The sequence below is a fragment of the Podarcis erhardii genome (genome assembly GCF_964252035.2).
Source record: "Podarcis erhardii genome assembly, chromosome: 16".
NCBI classification, from domain to species: domain Eukaryota; kingdom Metazoa; phylum Chordata; class Lepidosauria; order Squamata; family Lacertidae; genus Podarcis; species Podarcis erhardii.
The window spans coordinates 19,338,979-19,357,096 of NC_138514.1; the positions used below are offsets into that span (position 1 = coordinate 19,338,979).

Here is an 18,118-nt window from a genome sequence, read left to right on the forward strand (position 1 = left end):
TTATTGTGTCATATGATTGGCATGCAAGTGGCAGTGTTCGAAACTCCCATTGTTCTAGGGAGACACGTGTCTTTGGAGACACGGAATTTCATTAGCACAAGCAGTTTCTGAGCTCTGGGCGCAGTACTGCACCTATGATTTTCAATTAAAACTGCCGAGTGGAAGGAAAGGAGGACTTTTTTCTGCCTCCTCACTTCCAGCTACTCTCTGAAGACTGGAGAAGAGGCCCTCTTAAGAGTATTAGGGGGTGGCCAGGGGAAGGACAAGACCATGTGAAAAACGAACATAATGTTTTAGCTGCAGTCCATTCATTTTCAGCTTTGTATTTTTGTTATAAAAAAGAGCGCCTAGACATTCTGTTGTTGCGCCCATAACCTAGGGTCAAAGTTGTCGTACGGGGTGGGGAGGAGATAAATATTTTGTGGGGAAATGCCATATCTGGAAATTAGTGAGGAAGAGGGAGAAAGGGGAGAAAGGCCCAAATCACTCCCCTGCTCCAAATGGCAAAGAGTGATATTTCTTGCAGCAAGCAATTAGCCATTCACTAAGTATGTAAAGGAACACGGGTGGCACTGTAGGTTAAACCACAGAGCCCAGGGCTTGCCGATCAGAAGGTCGGCGGTTCGAATCCCCGGAACGGGGTGAGCTCCCGTTGCTCAGTCCCTGCTCCTGCCAACCTAGCAGTTCGAAAGCACATCAAAGTGCAAATAGATAAATAGGTACCGCTCTGGCGGGAAGGTAAAATGCGTTTCCGTGCACTGCTCTGGTTCGCCAGAAGCGGCTTAGTCATGCTGGCCACATGACAAGGGAGCTGTACGCCGGCTCCCTCAGCCGATAAAGCGAGATGAGCGCCGCAATCCCAGAGTTGGTCACAACTGGACCTAATGGTCAGGGGTCCCTTTACCTTTACCTTTAAGTATGTAAATCTGCGAATACAGAGGCAGATCAAATTTTAGTGATTTGTCATGATTCATGGGTGGCTTAAACAACAGGAAGTCCTTGATGATATGCCTTAAGGGCATTAATTGACAGCAAAGTAAACAATAGAGGTACTCTTAAAATCGAAGGCAATTAGCGGTTCACAAAACTGGAAGGGCAAAGCTAGCAACAGCAACGACAATCTAAGGTTACTACTGTTGCAAAGGCTGTGAGTAAATATGGTGTTTATCACTAGTTAAGCTACATGAGGGGACTTCACTTTTGTTGTAGGATATAATATGCATCTCCTAAGAGGAGTGCTGCTATTCCGGATTTCAGACACACACACACACACACACATCCCACTTTCCCCGCAATCAACCAACATTTACAGGGAAGGCTCAAGTGGAAGAAAGCGATGCTTGTTTGCTTTGTTGGATGTACAAAACAATCATGCACAAAATGGCTTAATTTATTTGTGTTCAGAAGGGCAATTGGTCATGTCAAAGTTATGCATGACTGGGCCATCAGGACTGGAGAGATCATCATCCGACCTGACTCACGGTGTGATAATTACTAGACTAGGCAGAGCCATAAGCAAACATATAATCAACACTGGCCTTTTAATGAAAGCATAGAATTCAGAGGTCCATGGAACCAAAATGTTGTGTTTGATCGAAGAGCCTTCTGGGGCCATCAGCCCAGAAAGGTCCTCCCCACCTCAGTTACCCTGTACCTTTGTTCCTAAATGACTTGCTGTGGGCTGGATGGAAACAAAGCTGTTTCATACAGCATCAGAAGATTTTTCTACCTACCTACCCACTTTTCTACCAGTATTTTCTACTCTGTAGGTGGAAAATGTGGCATGCCAGTGTGGGAGAGAGACACTTGTAAGCTGCATACACACTATAACTTGAAATTTATTTACTTATTTATTTGATTTCTATCCCACCTTCCCCCCAGAAAGCATACATGGCTTTTCCTGTCTCCCCACTTTATCCTCATAACAACCCTGTGAGGTAGGTTAGGTGAAGAGACAGTGACAGGCCCAAGGTCACCTAGTAAGCTTCAGAGCTGACTGGGGATTTGAACCCTGGTCTCCCAGATCCTAGTCTGGCACGCTAACCACTACACCACACTGACGTATCTGTTGGTCCACCCCTTGTGGCTGGTGCTGATGGGAGTTGTAGTCCGAGAGTTCTGGGTGACACCAGGTTGGAGAAGGATGCCTGAGGCCAGACCTTGGGACCCTCCTGATGTTTTGGACTCCAATTCCCATCAGCCTCAGCCAAAAAGGCAATTTGTCAGGGATCATGGGAGCTGCAGTCCAGCAACATCAGAAAGTCCACAGATTTCCCACTTCTATTCTCAGGTTCTAAGCATAGGCAAACTCTGGTCCTCCAGATGTTTGGGACTACAATTCCCATCATTCCTAGCTAACAGGACCAGTGGTCAGGGATGACAGGAATTGTAGTCCCAAACACCTATGCCTCATCTATGCCTTATCTAGGCCAATACTCCAACCACGAAACCACTTAAGCACCTTCAACACACTTTCCCTCAAAGGATTCTGGGCACTGTAGTATGCAAGTAGTGGTTCTCAACCTGTGGGTCCCCAGATGTTGTTGGACTACAACTCCCATCATCCCTGAGCTCTGGCCTTGCTAGCTAGAGGTGATGGGAGTTGTAGTTCAACATCTGGGGACCCGCAGGTTGAGAAAGGCTGTGTGTAAGCGGTAAAGCACAGTGCTCAGAATTCTTTGAGGGGAAGAATGTGCTTTAAAGGTGTGGTACTTGTAGTCTGTACCTAGCCGTAGTCATTGATCGCATTCTCATCCGTGAATTTCTCAGTGAGCCTGAAACAACCCGCTGTCAAAATGACGTTTTCAGCAAGAGAGGAAGGCGCAGCCTGAACTGCGCTTCCGCCCCCTATCCCACCCCACCTGCTGGAAACCTTCCTTGACGTATGTGCAAAGTCCCTCCTTGCTTAGGGAGGACTGGATAAGTATTTCGAAGGGGTCACGTCCAGCTCACCCGAGTGATCTCCTGCGCAACAGATTTTACTTGTTCCTCGCCGGGGCTCTCTGTTCCTGGAAGACCTGGCAAGAGGCACGGAAGCGTCTCTCTACACCTCCCGCCCACTGAAATTATTGATAATCAGACACCCGCTCATTTCCTTTCTTAACACACGCGCACCGACCAATTCCGATCACGCCAGGAAACGGGTGGGGTGGGTGTGTTCCCAGTTAAGATCTGCTGAGAGTAAACCGCTTGAAATGGATGAATCTAAGTGGCTCTTGTCCATTAACTTCAAGGGTCTACTCTGAGCAGGACTGACATTGGTTGACTGACATCTGACAACCCTGTCAACCATGGGTTGGGCGCTCTTGTGGGGTTGACGCTCAGCTCGTCTGGAAGCGACCTTCGGAGAGGGTTTGTCGCTCGCCACCCTTCATCCTTTTTCTTCCCTTTCTCTCTCCTCCTTCCCCCGAATACGCCGAGGGGGTGGGCTGCTTCAGGCTCTCCCCTCCTTCCCGGCCCGGCCCCTTGTCCCCACCCTGTCCTCGGCGCTGCGATCTCTCCTCCCCACCAGCAGGTGACCCTAAGCCGGCTCCTCTCCGCCTCCCTCTCTGTCTGCCTTTCTGCCGCCGCCGTCGTTGCCGCCTCCGGCTCGGCGATCATCGTAACGCGGAGACGCCTCGCCTGCCCGGGGGGCGGAGGAGCCGCGGGAGGGGGAGCGGCGCGGTGGCCCCGTCGGCGCTCCGGGCCAGGTAACCTCTCCAAGGAGCGCGCGGGGGCTCCCCAAAGCGGGCGCACGACCCTGCTGGGCTCTGCAGGGCAGGAGAAGGTCTTTGGGGCCGGAGGGAGGAGACGGGGGCCGGATTCTCAGACTGGGGACCTCCTGTTGCGCTCCATCAAGGCGGCGGAAGCCTCTTTAAGGGAGGGCGCGGAGAGCGCGCGCAGCGCTTCCCAGGCATGAAGACGGGATTCCCAACGGGGTTTTAACCCCGGATCTTCCTTCCAACGCCAGGGATGCCTCGGCCCTGAAGACGGACGAGGCATCCAATAAGCGAAGCTCAAAGCACGTGCAAAGGGTCTCTCGCCTCCTCCCCACCGATCTGGAGGAAAGGGGGAAAGGAAGGGACTTAAGAGCTCAGCTGCAAGGAGCTCGGTTTCCCTTTAAGAAATTGCTGAAATGAAAAGCCGCCCCCCCCTCCCCGTTGCACCTCCACTGAAATGGCTCAGGTAGGAGGTAGTGTGCTGGAAAATCTCAGTGCTTGAGTACTGTGGCTCACCTTCCAGATTTTAGGCAGCATTTGCTGATCCAAAGGCTGTAAGTGGGGGGGGGGGAGGCTTTTTCTTTTAGAGTTTTCCCTTCCGAACCTCACATACCTCTCCAAGTGTTTTTACCCATCACCTGTAATTTCTTCTCCCATTTTCATTTCACGCTTAACTTGTACTTTAACCGCCGCCCCCCCCCAAAACTGCCAGTTTCTTTCATCTCTCATTTTACATTTTATTCTTCCTCCCATAACAGTTTCCCCTTCTTCCCCTCCTCCTTTCTATTTCGGATTTATCTGTTGTCATCCAATAATAATAATACAGTGGTACCTCGGTTTAAGAACAGCCTTGTTTATGAGCTATTCGGTATAAGAACTTCTCAAAACCAGAAGTAGTGTTAAGGTTAGCGAACTTTACCTTGGTCTATGAATGGAAGCACCGGTGGCAGGACTCATTAGGGAAAGTGTGCCTCAGGTTAAGAACGGCTTTGGTTTAAGAATGGACTTCTGAAATGGATTAAGTTCATAAATCGAGGTACCACTGTATATATATTTAAAAATACTAACCTTTGATCTCACTTTATAATTTCCTTCTACACTTCTTCTGGCCCTGCAGAGGAGAGAGAGCTTTATTCTTTTCTCTGACTCCTGGCCACCTTTATTCACCATGCAACAACTTAGTCCATTGCAAGAGGCTATGATGAGGCTAGGGGTTGGGGCACGCAAGTGAGGAGGCACTGGGCAAGCTGTGGCATGTGAAAGTGCCCCCCCCCCAAGCTCACTGGTAGGTCTCAGTCCACTATCTAAGGAACACTGCTAGTGGAAACAGATGCAACTGTTAACCCTCCTTTTAAAAACCTAGTAAGTTTCCAGTCCTCACAGAAGCTGCACAGTGTGTGATCGGAATAGACGACACCTTGCCTTACACAGACATGGAGAGGGTTAAAGAAAAAAACAAAGGATACAGAGTACTGCTTAGCACTTAGTGAAAAGTTATTGGAAATAAATAATTTGTGGAAATAAACAATTGGAAATCACTTGACCAGCATTTCAGGCTCTTTGTGCTTTGCTAACCTTTAGGTTTTCCCCAGAGAATGCTGGCACCTCCCATTTCTCAAAAGCTTCTGTCACCTCTTTTTGACAACACCCACCACACAAGATTGCTATTAGAAGCGGTGTTATAGAAACTAAGATATATGCCTCCCTTGAACCTGGATTCAAATGGCACCTTGAACCTGGGTTATGGTTGCCACAATGGAATGTCTATTCACCAGGTGGTTGGACTACTGTAGATGAGCACTGGGGTCTCTTCCAATGCTACAGTTTTATGGTTCTGGAATCTTAGCTACATTGCTTGACTGTAGCTTCCTCTTACAACAATTCACTTGCCTCAGTATGGAAGAAGGAAAAAAACACACAGTGGAAATGGAACTAACCATGGACTAAGGTAGAGGTTTTTGAATAGTGGTTGTCAACCTGGCGCCCAGAAATTGCAGTTGGCTCCAAACCAGTAGCAAAATGCACCTGGCGCCTGGCTAATTTCTAACTAGCAGGAGTGATTGGTGGCAAGTGATCCCGCATCTTGTGAGGGGCAGGGGGGTTTCTGGTTATTTGCAAGAACTGAGGGATTTAACTTCATCCTTTTCTTTCTCCCCTCTATCCCACCACAGGATGGTGGCTACCATGGCCCTCCGGGTGGCCTTCAGCCTGATTGGCTGGCTCTCCCTCTACACGTGGTCTTGCCATTGGTTCAAAGGCCGCACCTACGAGTGGAGTTGCAGGCTGGTCACTCTGACTCACGGGGTTCTTGCCACTTGCTTCTCCGGCTACATCAGCTTTATCGATGGCCCGTGGCCTATGTCTTACCCAGGTACGCTGCAACCGCCTCACCTTAGATCAGAAGTTGGCTCCACACTGGCTGAAAAACAACGTGGGGACAGCGACAGCAGCAAAGTAGATATAAGGGGCTATTGGAAATGGAATTGAAAATAGTTCAGATGGTTCAGGGTTCAACGTGATGCGCACGTGTGCAGTCGTGCACATGCCACACGTGCCTAAAACGGTCACTGCCTGAGCAGGTATCCTCCCCCACTTAATGTGCAATCGACTTGTGTGCAACTATGTACACACGCAGCACAGGGAAATAAATAAATGAATGAATTCCTACTCAGAAATGGCAGGAGTTGGAGAGTACTCATGGCTCATGTGGAGACCCTCCCTGGAGCCCAAAGAGGATGTCATGGAGGGTGGAGGAAGCCCTGCAGAGACTGGAGATGCAGCAGGTCTTTGTTTAGGCTGCTCAGCCTCCCTGCCTAACAGCTGATGTGCAGGGTAGCGCAGCAGCAGCCAGTTTCCCGTACATCCTCCAGTCTTCTGCCAGCCCCAGAGCTTCAGTTCTAGTTGTGGATATTTTTGGATACAGCTTTTTTTTTTGCAAAGATTGAAGAGAGAATGACAGAGGGTGTTTAAAGGATGCTCCCCACATTACCCAATTTCACTTATGTGCATGGCGGGCCGGAACATAACCCTAGCATTAGTGGGGGGGACGGGACGCCTGTGTTGTATAATCTTAGAAAGCTGTATAATCTTAGAAGGCTGTGAGTATCATGAAGACTTCTGAATTTGCCACTACACTACTGGCTAGATGGACCAATAGTCCGGCTTGATATAAATCAGCTTCTTACAAGCTGGATGCAGTCTGACCTAGGGGTGGGTTATCTGGTTTTCAGCATCGTGATATACCAATACAGAACTACCTTGGTTCTCGAACTCAATCCGTTCTGGAAGTCTGTTTGACTTTAAAACGTTTGCAAAGCAAGGTGTAGCTTCCGATTGGCTGCTTGGCCCCAGAAACAATGCTGACATTCGGCTTCCAAAAAAGTTTGCAAACTGGAACATCTCTGGGTTTGCGACATTCGGGTACCGATTTGTTCGTCAACTAAGACATTCGGGAACCAAGGTACCACTGTATATCACAGCGTCTGAAATAAGGATGGCCCTATTTAGAGGCACAGGGGACGCGGGTGGCGCTGTGAGTTAAACCACAGAGCCTAGGACTTGCTGATCAGAAGGTCGGCGGTTTGAATCCCTGTGACGGGTTGAGCTCCCGTTGCTCAGTCCCAGCTCCTGCCAACCTAGCAGTTTGAAAGCACGTCAAGCGCAAGTAGATAAATAGATACTGCTCCGGCGGGAAGGTAAACGGCATTTCCGTGCGCTGCTCTGGTTTGCCAGAAGCGGCTTAGTCATGCTGGCCACATGACCCGGAAGCTGTATGCCGGCTCCCTCGGCCAATAAAGCAAGATGAGCGCCGCAACCCCAGAGTCGGTCACGACTGGACCTAATGGTCAGGGGTCCCTTTACCTTTTTATGTAGAGGCATTGGCTGGCTTCATGGTTTTCCCCACATTGTAATTTTTGCATAGCACACATACACACATACATCACGTTTCACAATATATTGCCAGGTCAAAAATTATGAAACTGATATAAGGGTGTGGACTTCAAACCGGTTTTGGATGATATATTGATATATCGCCCAGCCTTAGTCTGACCTTCTTTTGCCTTTCCTTTCAGGGTCACCTAACACCACCCTACAGGTCCATGCACTCTGCATGAGCTTGGGTTATTTCCTCTTCGATCTTGGTTGGTGCGTCTACTTCCAGGCAGAAGGGGCTCTCATGCTGGCCCATCACACTGTCAGCATCCTGGGCATCACTGTCTCCCTCGCCCTGGGCGAGTCGGCCGCGGAGGTCAACGGGGTCATCTTTGGCAGCGAGATCACCAACCCGCTGCTGCAGGCCCGTTGGTTCCTCCGGGAGAAGGGGCTCTACCACACTCTTACGGGGGACGTGGTGGACTTCTTCTTTGTGGTGCTCTTCACAGGGGTGAGGATCGGGGTCGGGGCGTGGCTGATGTACTGCGTGTTGATGTCGCCCAAGCCCAAGTGGTTCATCAAGGTCGGCGGGGTGATCATGTACACCGTGTCTTGGGTCTTCATGGTCAGCATCTGCCGGTTTGCCCGGAGGAAGAGCATGAAGAAGTACCATGCCTGGAGAAGCCGGTGGAGCAAAGAGATGAACTTGAACACCAACGGGCACCTGAAGGACCATTGACACCCAATCTGGGTCTGTGTTCATGATCTGGTTAGCATGGGGCAGGGGGAAGTTTCCAAAGGTCTGGTGCACAAGGCCATGTGTGCAAGACAGGTCACATTGGAATGAATACCCCGGGCCGCCTAGTAGATATGTAGAGTGCTGAATTAAGACTGGGGAGACCCCGGTTCCAAGACCTCCTTAGCCACGAAGCTCACTGGGTGACCTTTGCCAGCCACTTTCCTCTAAACGCAACATACTTCCCAGGGATTTTATGAGGAAAATAGGATAACTCCTGCCCTGGGTGTTTTGGAGGAAGGGCAGGATACAATAATGACCAGCTGATAGACCTACGTCACGCTGGAGTAGGCTGGAATAGGTGTCAACTCCAGGGAAATTTGCACTATGGAAACATTGGCGTATCGTGCCGCAGACGAGGTGCATTCAATGAGATGAAAACACTTGTGTACAACACAAAACCTGTTTGCACTCCCAAGGCTGTGAGCACTTGGAATGCAATTAACCACAACCTCCTCCAGCAACGCCACTACTATACATGAGAACAGAGGATGCTCCTTTATCTTGAGTGGGATCATTGGCCCATGTCTACACTGTACACTAACTGGCAGCTGATCCCTAGTTTTTTCAGGCAAGCAATGTTCCAGTCCCAACCCTATCTAGAGATGCCAGGGGACTTGCTAAGCAGCACCAGTTCATTTTTACGGTGCATTTCCCCAACATGCCATTCAAGGATCAGGATAGCTTGTCGTTTATAGCATCCAAAAACTAAGAGAAGTGGCACAGGAAGAGAAAGATTCCCATTCCTGCCACTTTTTGAATGTGTAATATGATGCTGAATCGGAACAAAGATTCACCCATTTGTTTCTGACAGGAAAGCCAGATGTGAAGCATGAAGGTGGCAGCAGCCCTTCCATTCTGCCACCACTATGAGCCAATATTCAGGGCTATTCCACATCTGAGCGTGGCAGTTTCACTTAGCAATCATACTTAAGTGGATGCTTCCACTTTCTCTGAAGACCAGGCTTGAAAACGGGAGGTTGGGATATATCAACCCATCTTGTGGTAGAAACCAGGTAGACAAAATCATCTACCACCTCCTGCCCCAGCTGCAACAAATCCTGTCTCTCCAGTATCATTCTCTACAGCCACAGCAGGTGCTGTACCTCTCCAGTGGTTTGACTTCACTCTCAAAGGCACACCCCTCCATTGTCTCCCGAGACAGATGGATGCCAACCATCAACCCATCTTCTTAAACCACACACAAACGTGTATTTCAGGAATCGTTGCTCCAGTACGCCTGGGACTTCCCTGAACAGTAAATCAACGTTACATTGCCCAGTGTTAATGAAACCATTGATTATTGTTGGCTTGAAGATAATGCCTGAAAGCACATTTTAGAATTCAGGAGGGAGAGGGGGCTAATCCTTAAAGTAGTTCTTGTTTTCTGATAGCTTGCTGTTTTCTCTTAGGCACACTCTTCTGTATTTTGAGTGCTAATAAGCAGAAGAACTAAAATCAGTGTTGTGGCACTGTTGAGGTGAGCGATGTTTGGGTTTGGCTCCCCTGCAGTCAGTGCTTAGGTTCCCTTGTTCAGCCAGAGCTGCAACAAAAGTCCTATTGGTATATTTGGGACCATCTGAACAGTGTCATGCTCGCGGGGGTGGACTGAAAGTTTGTATGTATAGTTTCTAGCTGTTTCCTGGGCTGTGTGGTCTGGATGTTGGTATAGTGAGTCAAAAGTCCCAGGTAGGCATTATATGCCAGGGTTGAAGTATAGAGGCACCTGACAGCTTCCATAATATGAGCTACAATGTGGCTGGGATTTATTTTTATACGTACCTGGAATACTGGTTAAGCTGGCCCTAGGAGTTTGAATGAACTGATTCCCTCCCTACCCCTTGGGGTTGTGGAGGAAGAAGATGTTGTCTCTTGCTCTTATGCCTCAGGAACATAGGAAGCTGCCTTGTAATGGGTCAGAACTTGGGTTCCTGTAACTCAATACTGTCTACACTGATTGGCAGTGGCTCTCCAGTGTTCAGGCACGGGTCACTCCCAGACCTGCAGAAGCCAGAGATTGAACCTGGAACCTTCTGCATGCAAGGCTAATGTACTACTGAGCAATTGTGTGTGTGTTTTATAAAAAAATACATACCACTGTTCATAAAATCAGAGTGGTTTACAGGCAGCCATTTTGCATGGGGGGGTTTCCGTTCCCAGCCCCTGTGTGCATTGGCTGAGTGTGCATAAATATGCCCCACCCCCATTCTGCCCTCTTCCACGTCCAAAAGGACCTGTGTGTCGGCAATCACACATCAGTTAGACACACCTAAAATGATTGCTGCCTGTACAACACTCAATACATGAATCCATACAATAAAAACCATATAGAAAATTTTGAACTCAGAAATCAGCTCACTGTTATGGAAAGGTGGGTTCCTAATTTCCTGCATAAGCCTTGCAGAATAGTTTTCAGCAGGAGTTTAGAAGATGACAGTAGGTGATTGCTGAATCTCCACTGACAGAGTATTCCACAAGAGCGAACCAAGGGCACTAAAAGCTAGGTTCCTTGCTGCTCTCAAAGGAGCCCCACCAACTAGAGGAACAACTGGTGATGCTCTTGCAGATAATTCCTGTGATCAGTCTGGGGTATAAGGATTCCAGGGGTCCCTAAGTCATTCAGGGCCTTGTAAATTAATAAAAGGGACTTGAACCTGGCTTGGTACTAGATGGACAGCCAGAGCAGGTGTTTTAACAATGGTCCATCCATCAGCAGTCTGGCTGCTCTATTCTGCACCAGCTGGAGCTTCTGAACCATGGGCAGCCCCACCAAAAGCACATCGCAGTAATCCAGCCTTGATGTGCTTGGGCAGCATGCCTGCCATTCTTTGCTGGATCTTGGAATCTATATGGCTTTGATAATATAATAGAGCACATAATATATATCCTCAGGATAAATCTGGTAGCTTCTGCTTCTTAAATATATATATATATAATTGAAAGGAGCAAGTTCCTTAGTCTGGGTTGTTGTAGACTTGTCCATTCACTAGTTTACCATTGTGGTGGAAAGCTGGGGAACGGGGGCTACTTAGCATCTCAGCTTCAATCCTTGGCACCTTTAGGTAGGACTGGGAGAGTAAATACTGAACTGGGTGGACCAAGGAAGTTTCCTTTGTTCCTAGGCTTGGGAGCCCTGGACTACCATTAATGATGTCCCTGCAAGGATCTCTCTAATGGCACTGATGCTGCTGGGCCTAATTTTATATATGTACATGAGACTCTTCCCCTTTTGCGTGGTCAGTGGGATCTCTGTGCATTAGAGGTGTGCAGGATGGAGACCGGCTTGTGCAAGAAAGAAAGCTGAGCCGAGTGCTTAACTTGGCATAATCGCCTTATCCACTGGATAAGGAAGGTCACTCAAGCCACCCTGATGCTTTGGAGCGGCATCTGTGACGTACAGCAGCAACCGCTTCCTTGATAAGGTAGCCCAAGTATGGTCAGGTGCAAGAAACCGATCTTGCAAAAGTCAGGGAAGCTGCGTTCGCTGCCATTGTTCTCTGAAGGGCAGGCAGGCAGGCTCCAAATACAACACAAGAGTGTGGCCACGTGTCACAATAACCAAACCCAGGATTAATGGGAGCTGAAACGTATGCGATCAGCAGGCTCATATCATTAAAAAGGGGCTCAGCAATTCCTCCAGTAACCAGGGCTCTGGACCCTAGAAGAATATGATCAAACACTAAATGATTATATGTGCAAATAAATGAACGGCCAGATACAGGCTTAGCACTGTTTAATTAAACATTCCTGTTTCTTCCTTCCTTGATAGCAATTCTTGAGGCTTCAAATGAATGCTGGGAACCAAACTAAGGCAACGGTTTTAAGAGCACTCAAGGTGGAAGGAGTTTGGCGTATGAAAGATAGTTTTGTTTTGTTTCTAAAGGAAACTTAAGCCCCACATAGAAATGAAGAGTTGCAAGTGGGATCAGCAACAAAATGTTACAGTGCAGAATGTTCCTGTTCAGGTTGCTAGCCATGCCCTTTTTCATTATATTCCATTCCATACCTGCCCTTGCAGTTTTCTGTCCCTCCCCGTCACAATAGGTAACCAGCATTTCTGTGGGTTTTAACATCCTCCATCTTCATTGGGCTGTTCTTGTGTTTCACCCCACATTTTCCCCCTAAGCACTTTTTGTACTTCTCCCATGTCTTCAGATATCTCTAATTTGTCTCTGGATGGTGCCATCATAGGGACCTACACTCAGAAAAATGAGTTTTCCATTACTATATAAGAAGAATGTAAGATCACCCAGATAAGAGTTGATCAGGTGATAGATACAGCAGTTCCCCTTTAATGTTTCTGGATTTGATTATTGCTCTGTGTTGGGGACCACAGCTCCCATCATCCCTGACCATTGGTCATGGTGGCTGGGGCTGATGCAGTCCAACAGCATTTGGGGGGGGCACAGGTTCCCCATTCCTGCTCTGTAAGTAACATTTCCAAGTCAGAGTGACCATCAGAATTAAAATGTTTTGAGGGAGGTTGATTGAGCTTCTTTGCCAAGATTGCTGATGTGTGGTTCCTCCAAAACCCATTTACGAAGTCTGTTCTTGTGCTTGCATTCAGTAACATAGATTACATTGTTAGACATGCAGGTGACATTCTATTTAACAAATAGGTCTTATCGCTTGTTCTGCATTTTAAATATTTTTGCAAGGTAAGTGCAGGTGACTGGGTTCACCTGTCTGTGACTAGCATTTCAGAGAGAAGGCTGGATTCAAACACTACCTTGACATGCTAGATTTCCACAGGCAAAGACTTTTCTTTGATATGGAAGAGTGTTCAAATATTTGATCTCCCACTGCCTCCAGCACCTGCATTCTGAAGCTCAACACCAGGTGTGTCATGCCTTGATATTGTATCTTGGCTCCTACTGACTCATGAAAGGCTCTAGAATCAAGGATGGGTCTCCCCATCCTTGCAGTGCTTAAAATAATTCGTGATTTCACTATTCAGAAGGGTTAGCCCAAGGTGTCCTGACCCCAAGTGCGTACAAAGGACAGCATAAAAATACTAGCATAAAAGCACCATGTTTTGAATTACTGTGTAATAATTATTTAATGTTCCACCAGTGATGGGTGTAGCAACTTTGTATTATATTTTATAAAAATAAAAGAGATTTTATGTATGCAAGGCTTGTCATAAAATGTGCATGCTTCTCCTTTTTCCCCAGGGACACAGATGAAATGGAAACTCAGTCAAGTTACTCAAACTTCCTGGGGAGGCTATTCCGTAGATAAGGTGCTATTACCAAAAAGGCTCTGTCCTTGGAAGACACCTATATAATTTCACTTAGCATGGGTGGCTGGAGGACCTTAAGGGTCAGTTAAACATATGCAGGAGGGAGCATTCCTTCGGGAAACATGGTCCTCAGTGGGGTACTGCTCCCAGTTTGTCAAGAGGAATTGGGGGTGGGGTAGGGCTCCCTCTGGATCAGTCTCCCCATGTGCAGACTGGGTGTTGATGACTGAACACACAGAGCCCCCAGACTTGCTCCCATAACCAGCACCCTGTGTTGTATAATCGGTGTTGTTGTTGTTGTTTAGTCGTTTAGTCGTGTCTGACTCTTCGTGACCCCATGGACCAGAGCACGCCAGGCACTCCTGTCTTCCACTACCTCCCGCAGTTTGGTCAAACTCATGCTGGTAGCTTCAAGAACACTGTCCAACCATCTCGTCCTCTGTTGTCCCCTTCTCCTTGTGCCCTCCATCTTTCCCAACATCAGGGTCTTTTCCAGGGAGTCTTCTCTTCTCATGAGGTGGCCAAAGTATTGGAGCCTCAGATGTATAATTGGTAGGATGCAGTAGATGGTTATACGTACTTTTAAGAACTCACATTCCGCCATAAATTAACTTCCACCAATCTTCCTGTTTGCCCCTCTCCTTTTGACAGGGTCCTTTGCATAGCTGTATCTTGTTTATATACTTCCAGGCTGTAAAGTTCAGAGCTTTCATCTGAGCGGTTAAGAAACAGAGCTTCAGGTCTGGACCATCTCGCGGAAAGCCAGCACCGTAAGCAAATCTGTTCCTTGGATCCAGAGATGAGAGGAGAACATTTAAAAATCTCATGAAAGCTCCAAACATGCTTAGGCAGCTCCTAGTTTCTGCATTGCTTGGTTTGGGGTTGGGGTGAAAGGCTGAAGAAAGCTTTCATTTCCAAAGAGCTCCTCCTTCAAACGCCAAAACAGTTTTCAGCAGACGTTTTTCATTTCTTTAAACCGTGCCACTTTGATCTTTTCCGCCCAGACTGAAACGGATGTTTTCTCTCTCTCTCTCTCTCTCTCTCTCTCTCTCTCTGTGTGTGTGTGTGTGTAAGAGATTGGGAGAGACTGCTCATTGGAATTAATCTGCTTGATAATGATCATTTGTGGGGACCCATGGTGCCATCTGGGTAGGACTTTGCGGCAAATGTCCAGGGACCCACTCAGAATTAGCAGGGTGGACCCCAAATGCACCAAGGATTCCTTGCCACATTTTAAAGCAGAGTTGTGCACATTGCTATTTTAAGGAGGAGGCAGCCCAATGCACCGTTAATTCCAGAGTCTAAAAACTGATGGGTACAGGAATAATTTGGCTTGTGGGTCTTCCCTTGTTTTGGGAGGTGGGGAGGAACTGGCAAGATTTTGCACTCTTAAGCTTGATGCCATTACCAGATATTGTGATGTTGTGAACTGCTTTGAGATCTATGGATCTATTAATAATAATAGAGTTCCACTGGTTAATTATGTGAAACGAGAAGAAGTACCTCTTTTGTCTGTCCAGAATCTACTGCCCAGTGGGTGACTCCAAGGTCTACTTTCCTCAGCATTTGGAGTATTTGTGAATATTCCATGGTATCACAGCACTTTGGAAAACTTGGGTGGAAGGCTAGGAGAGCCTCTGTGTGTTTATATGTTATGTAGGTTGCCAGCTCAGCCTAGTGCTGTGAATTAAGGAGAACTCCATTTTTGGCAGCCATTGCTTAACCATGATAGATTTGCTGCATTATAGAATGAAAAAAGGGAGGCTGCCAATGGATTTTCTGGCAAGCTGAAATAAATGGACGAACCTCCCTTCCCAAACAGTTCCTGCTTCAGCCAATCAAGATGCTTTTCCCTGGAGGTGCTAGATTCGGAGAGATGCTGAAAAACTCAATAAAAAGAACTTTTGAATTCCTTTTATCCTAAGTAGGTTCCAATCCATTTATCAGGCTGTGTGTGTTAAATACTGCATTGTAGTTCAGTTATTCTTCTCTCCTATGTCAATAAATTGAGTCCCAACCCCCCCCCCACATTTTGTTAAGCATACAAGGATTAGTTCCACCACACCCACACCCCCAATCATGCACTCTCTTTGTGTCTAAAACTACTAAAGTCCAAACTGTTTCCAAGAGTTGATTGTTTTGCCACACTCTTTCATTTTAAAATGCATCTCCCATTGATTCACTGCCCTCTATCCATGAAATATACTCGGAGTCGAGAGTGGATTTCATGCTCTTTATTCAGCTCATAGTGTTGAGGAGGAATGGAAGTTCCTCCAGAATGTCTGCTTTATATACATTATTTACACAATGGGCCCCACGTGATTGGCTAATTTCGGGATTCTCCTGTAGGCCAATCAGGTTGCGGATTCACTTCCACCTGGAGCTGGATTGGGTGGCTCTTGTCCTGTGGACCAATCAGACTGCTGCATTCTGGATCCTATTGCTCTAGGACCAATCAGACTGCTGCATTCTGAATCCTATTGCTCTAGGACCAATCAGACTGCTGCATTTTGGATCCTATTCAGCTCAGTACATAACAATCCAGATAACCATAATAATATAATTTATTGGTTTGCTCATCTATCTATCTGTCTTTACAAGGCAGCAATGGGGGATTTCCTCCCAATGCAAACAGCACACCTGGAGAAGAGATTTTCCTCCAACCACAACAGGGCATGAAATTGGGGGTGGGTATTCCACTCCACACCCGCTGTGATCTTGGTAATAATCACCCTTGTAACCCAGTTGCAGGAGTGAGAAACTTTTGGGGGAGCACATGTCATTGGTGGGTTGAACCAGATACAAAAGTGGATAGGATTGCCATATCCCCCCCCCAAAAGTTATAGGACTTTTTATTTTTCATTTATTTATTTATTTATTTTTAAATGCTTCCCTTTCCATACACCTGGGTTTCCCCAGACATTTTGTGAAAATCCACCCAGACGTCATTAGTTATTATGCTGCCCGATTCCAGGACATGTCCAGGAAAATCTGGACGTATGGCGGCCCTAAAATTGGGTAGAGCAATGCTTGTGATCCTTATCTTTGCAGAGCACTTAGGCTATATTATACTGCTGTGCGGAGGTTTTTGAGGGGCACAAGGATTTATCTATTTTATTTTAATTTTATTTATTGAATTTATATACCGCCCTCTACCTGCAGGTCTCAGGGCAGAAAATAAAAGCACAAAGTACATAATCAAAATAAAAACAACAACCCAATTCTTGGTGATCACTTGTAGCTAAGTAGAATTGTCTTCCATGAACATGGTCTTAACAGTGACTGTGTAAGCCAATTCCACACGTCCTTCCACAGTGGGGACATACGGTAGGTTTCCAGGTTTCCAGGCGGGAGTTGATCATGGTGAGGGTTTGCCAAATGTGCCTTCCTCTTAGCTTGTTTCTCCCTTTCGTCCTGAGTTTGAGTGTCTTCAAAGTCCACAACACCTTTGATAAAGGCTGTTCTCCAGTTGGAGCACTTGCAGGCCAGTGTTTCCCAATTGTTTGTGTTTATACTACACTTTAAAAAAAAAAAATGCCTTGAGAGAGTTGTTAAACTTCTTTTGTTGACCACCAGCATTATGCTTTCCATTTTAAAGTTTGGAATAGAGTAGTTGCTTTGGGAGGCAATAATCAGGCATCCAAACTATATGACCGGTCCAACAATGCTGATGTTGAAGAATAATTACTTCGACACTCATGATCTTTGCTTCTTCCAGTACACTGGCATTAGTTCGCCAGTCTTCCTAAGTGATATGTAATTTTTTTTCCAGAGAAACCATTGTTGGAATCTTTAGAGCAGTTGGAGATGATGTTTATAAGTGGTCCATGTTTCACAAGCATACAGTAAGGTTGGTAGTACAATAGCTTTGTAAACAAGCATGTTGGTTTTCCTGCAAATGTCCCGGTCCTCAAACACTCTGCACTTCAATCAGGAGAAAGCTGCACTCGCCAAGCTCAAGCAATGCTGGATTTCGGCATCAGTGTTGGCCCTTGTGGAAAGGTAACTGCCCAGGTAGGAGAAGTGATTGACACTTTCTAACACTACATCATTGAGTTGGATTTGTGGCACTGCAGAGGGGTTGTTTTGTGCTTGTTGGTGCAGCAATTTGTTTTTTGGATGCTGAGTGATAGGCCAAGCTTTCTGTAGGCTTCTGTGAAGATATTTAGGATGGTTTGGAGATCATCCTCTGAGTGTGCACATACTACGTTGTCATCAGCATACTGAAGCTCTATGATGGAAGTTATGGCAACCTATTCTTTGCTTTCAGCCTACTCAAGTTAAAGAGCTTTCCATCTGTTCAATATACGATTTCTACCCTGGTGGGGAGTTTCCCTTCGACAATATGTAGGATCATGGCAAAGAAAATAATAAATAGAGTTGGGGCAATAACACAACCTTGTTTAACGCCTGTTTGCACTGTGATTGGTTCACTTTGAAAGCCATTGTTATCTGTGATTGTTGCTGTCATATTATCATGGAGGAGCCGAAGGATGTTCACAAATTTAT

The 18,118-nt window shown here is 46.8% G+C and overlaps 1 protein-coding gene across 4 annotated transcripts; it reads left to right on the top strand.

Moving 5' to 3' along the window:
* Positions 1 to 3,136: 3,136 nt before the first annotated feature.
* LOC309331130 (TLC domain-containing protein 5-like) lies at positions 3,137 to 10,702 on the top strand. 4 transcript variants are annotated; one of them, XM_081843194.1, is made up of 3 exons: positions 3,137 to 3,351; positions 5,870 to 6,069; positions 7,772 to 10,702. In XM_081843194.1, exons 2-3 carry the CDS (start codon positions 5,871 to 5,873, stop codon positions 8,308 to 8,310), a joined length of 738 nt encoding a protein of 245 aa, XP_081699320.1. In that variant the 5' UTR covers positions 3,137 to 3,351; position 5,870; the 3' UTR covers positions 8,311 to 10,702. The 4 variants fall into 4 exon arrangements, with proteins under 4 accessions (XP_081699320.1, XP_081699321.1, XP_081699319.1 ...); XM_081843195.1 differs by lacking the exon at positions 3,137 to 3,351 and adding an exon at positions 3,598 to 3,689; XM_081843193.1 differs by lacking the exon at positions 3,137 to 3,351 and adding an exon at positions 3,839 to 4,164.
* Positions 10,703 to 18,118: the final 7,416 nt, after the last annotated feature.

Excerpts from the sequence above, each read along its gene's own strand:
- LOC309331130 (XM_081843193.1), top strand. The coding sequence starts at position 4,115 with ATGAAAAGCCGCCCCCCCCTCCCCGTTGCACCTCCACTGAAATGGCTC. Across the intron at positions 4,165-5,869 it reads CCTCCACTGAAATGGCTCAG|GATGGTGGCTACCATGGCCC; the intron begins GTAGGAGGTAGT and ends ATCCCACCACAG. Across the intron at positions 6,070-7,771 it reads GTGGCCTATGTCTTACCCAG|GGTCACCTAACACCACCCTA; the intron begins GTACGCTGCAAC and ends CTTTCCTTTCAG.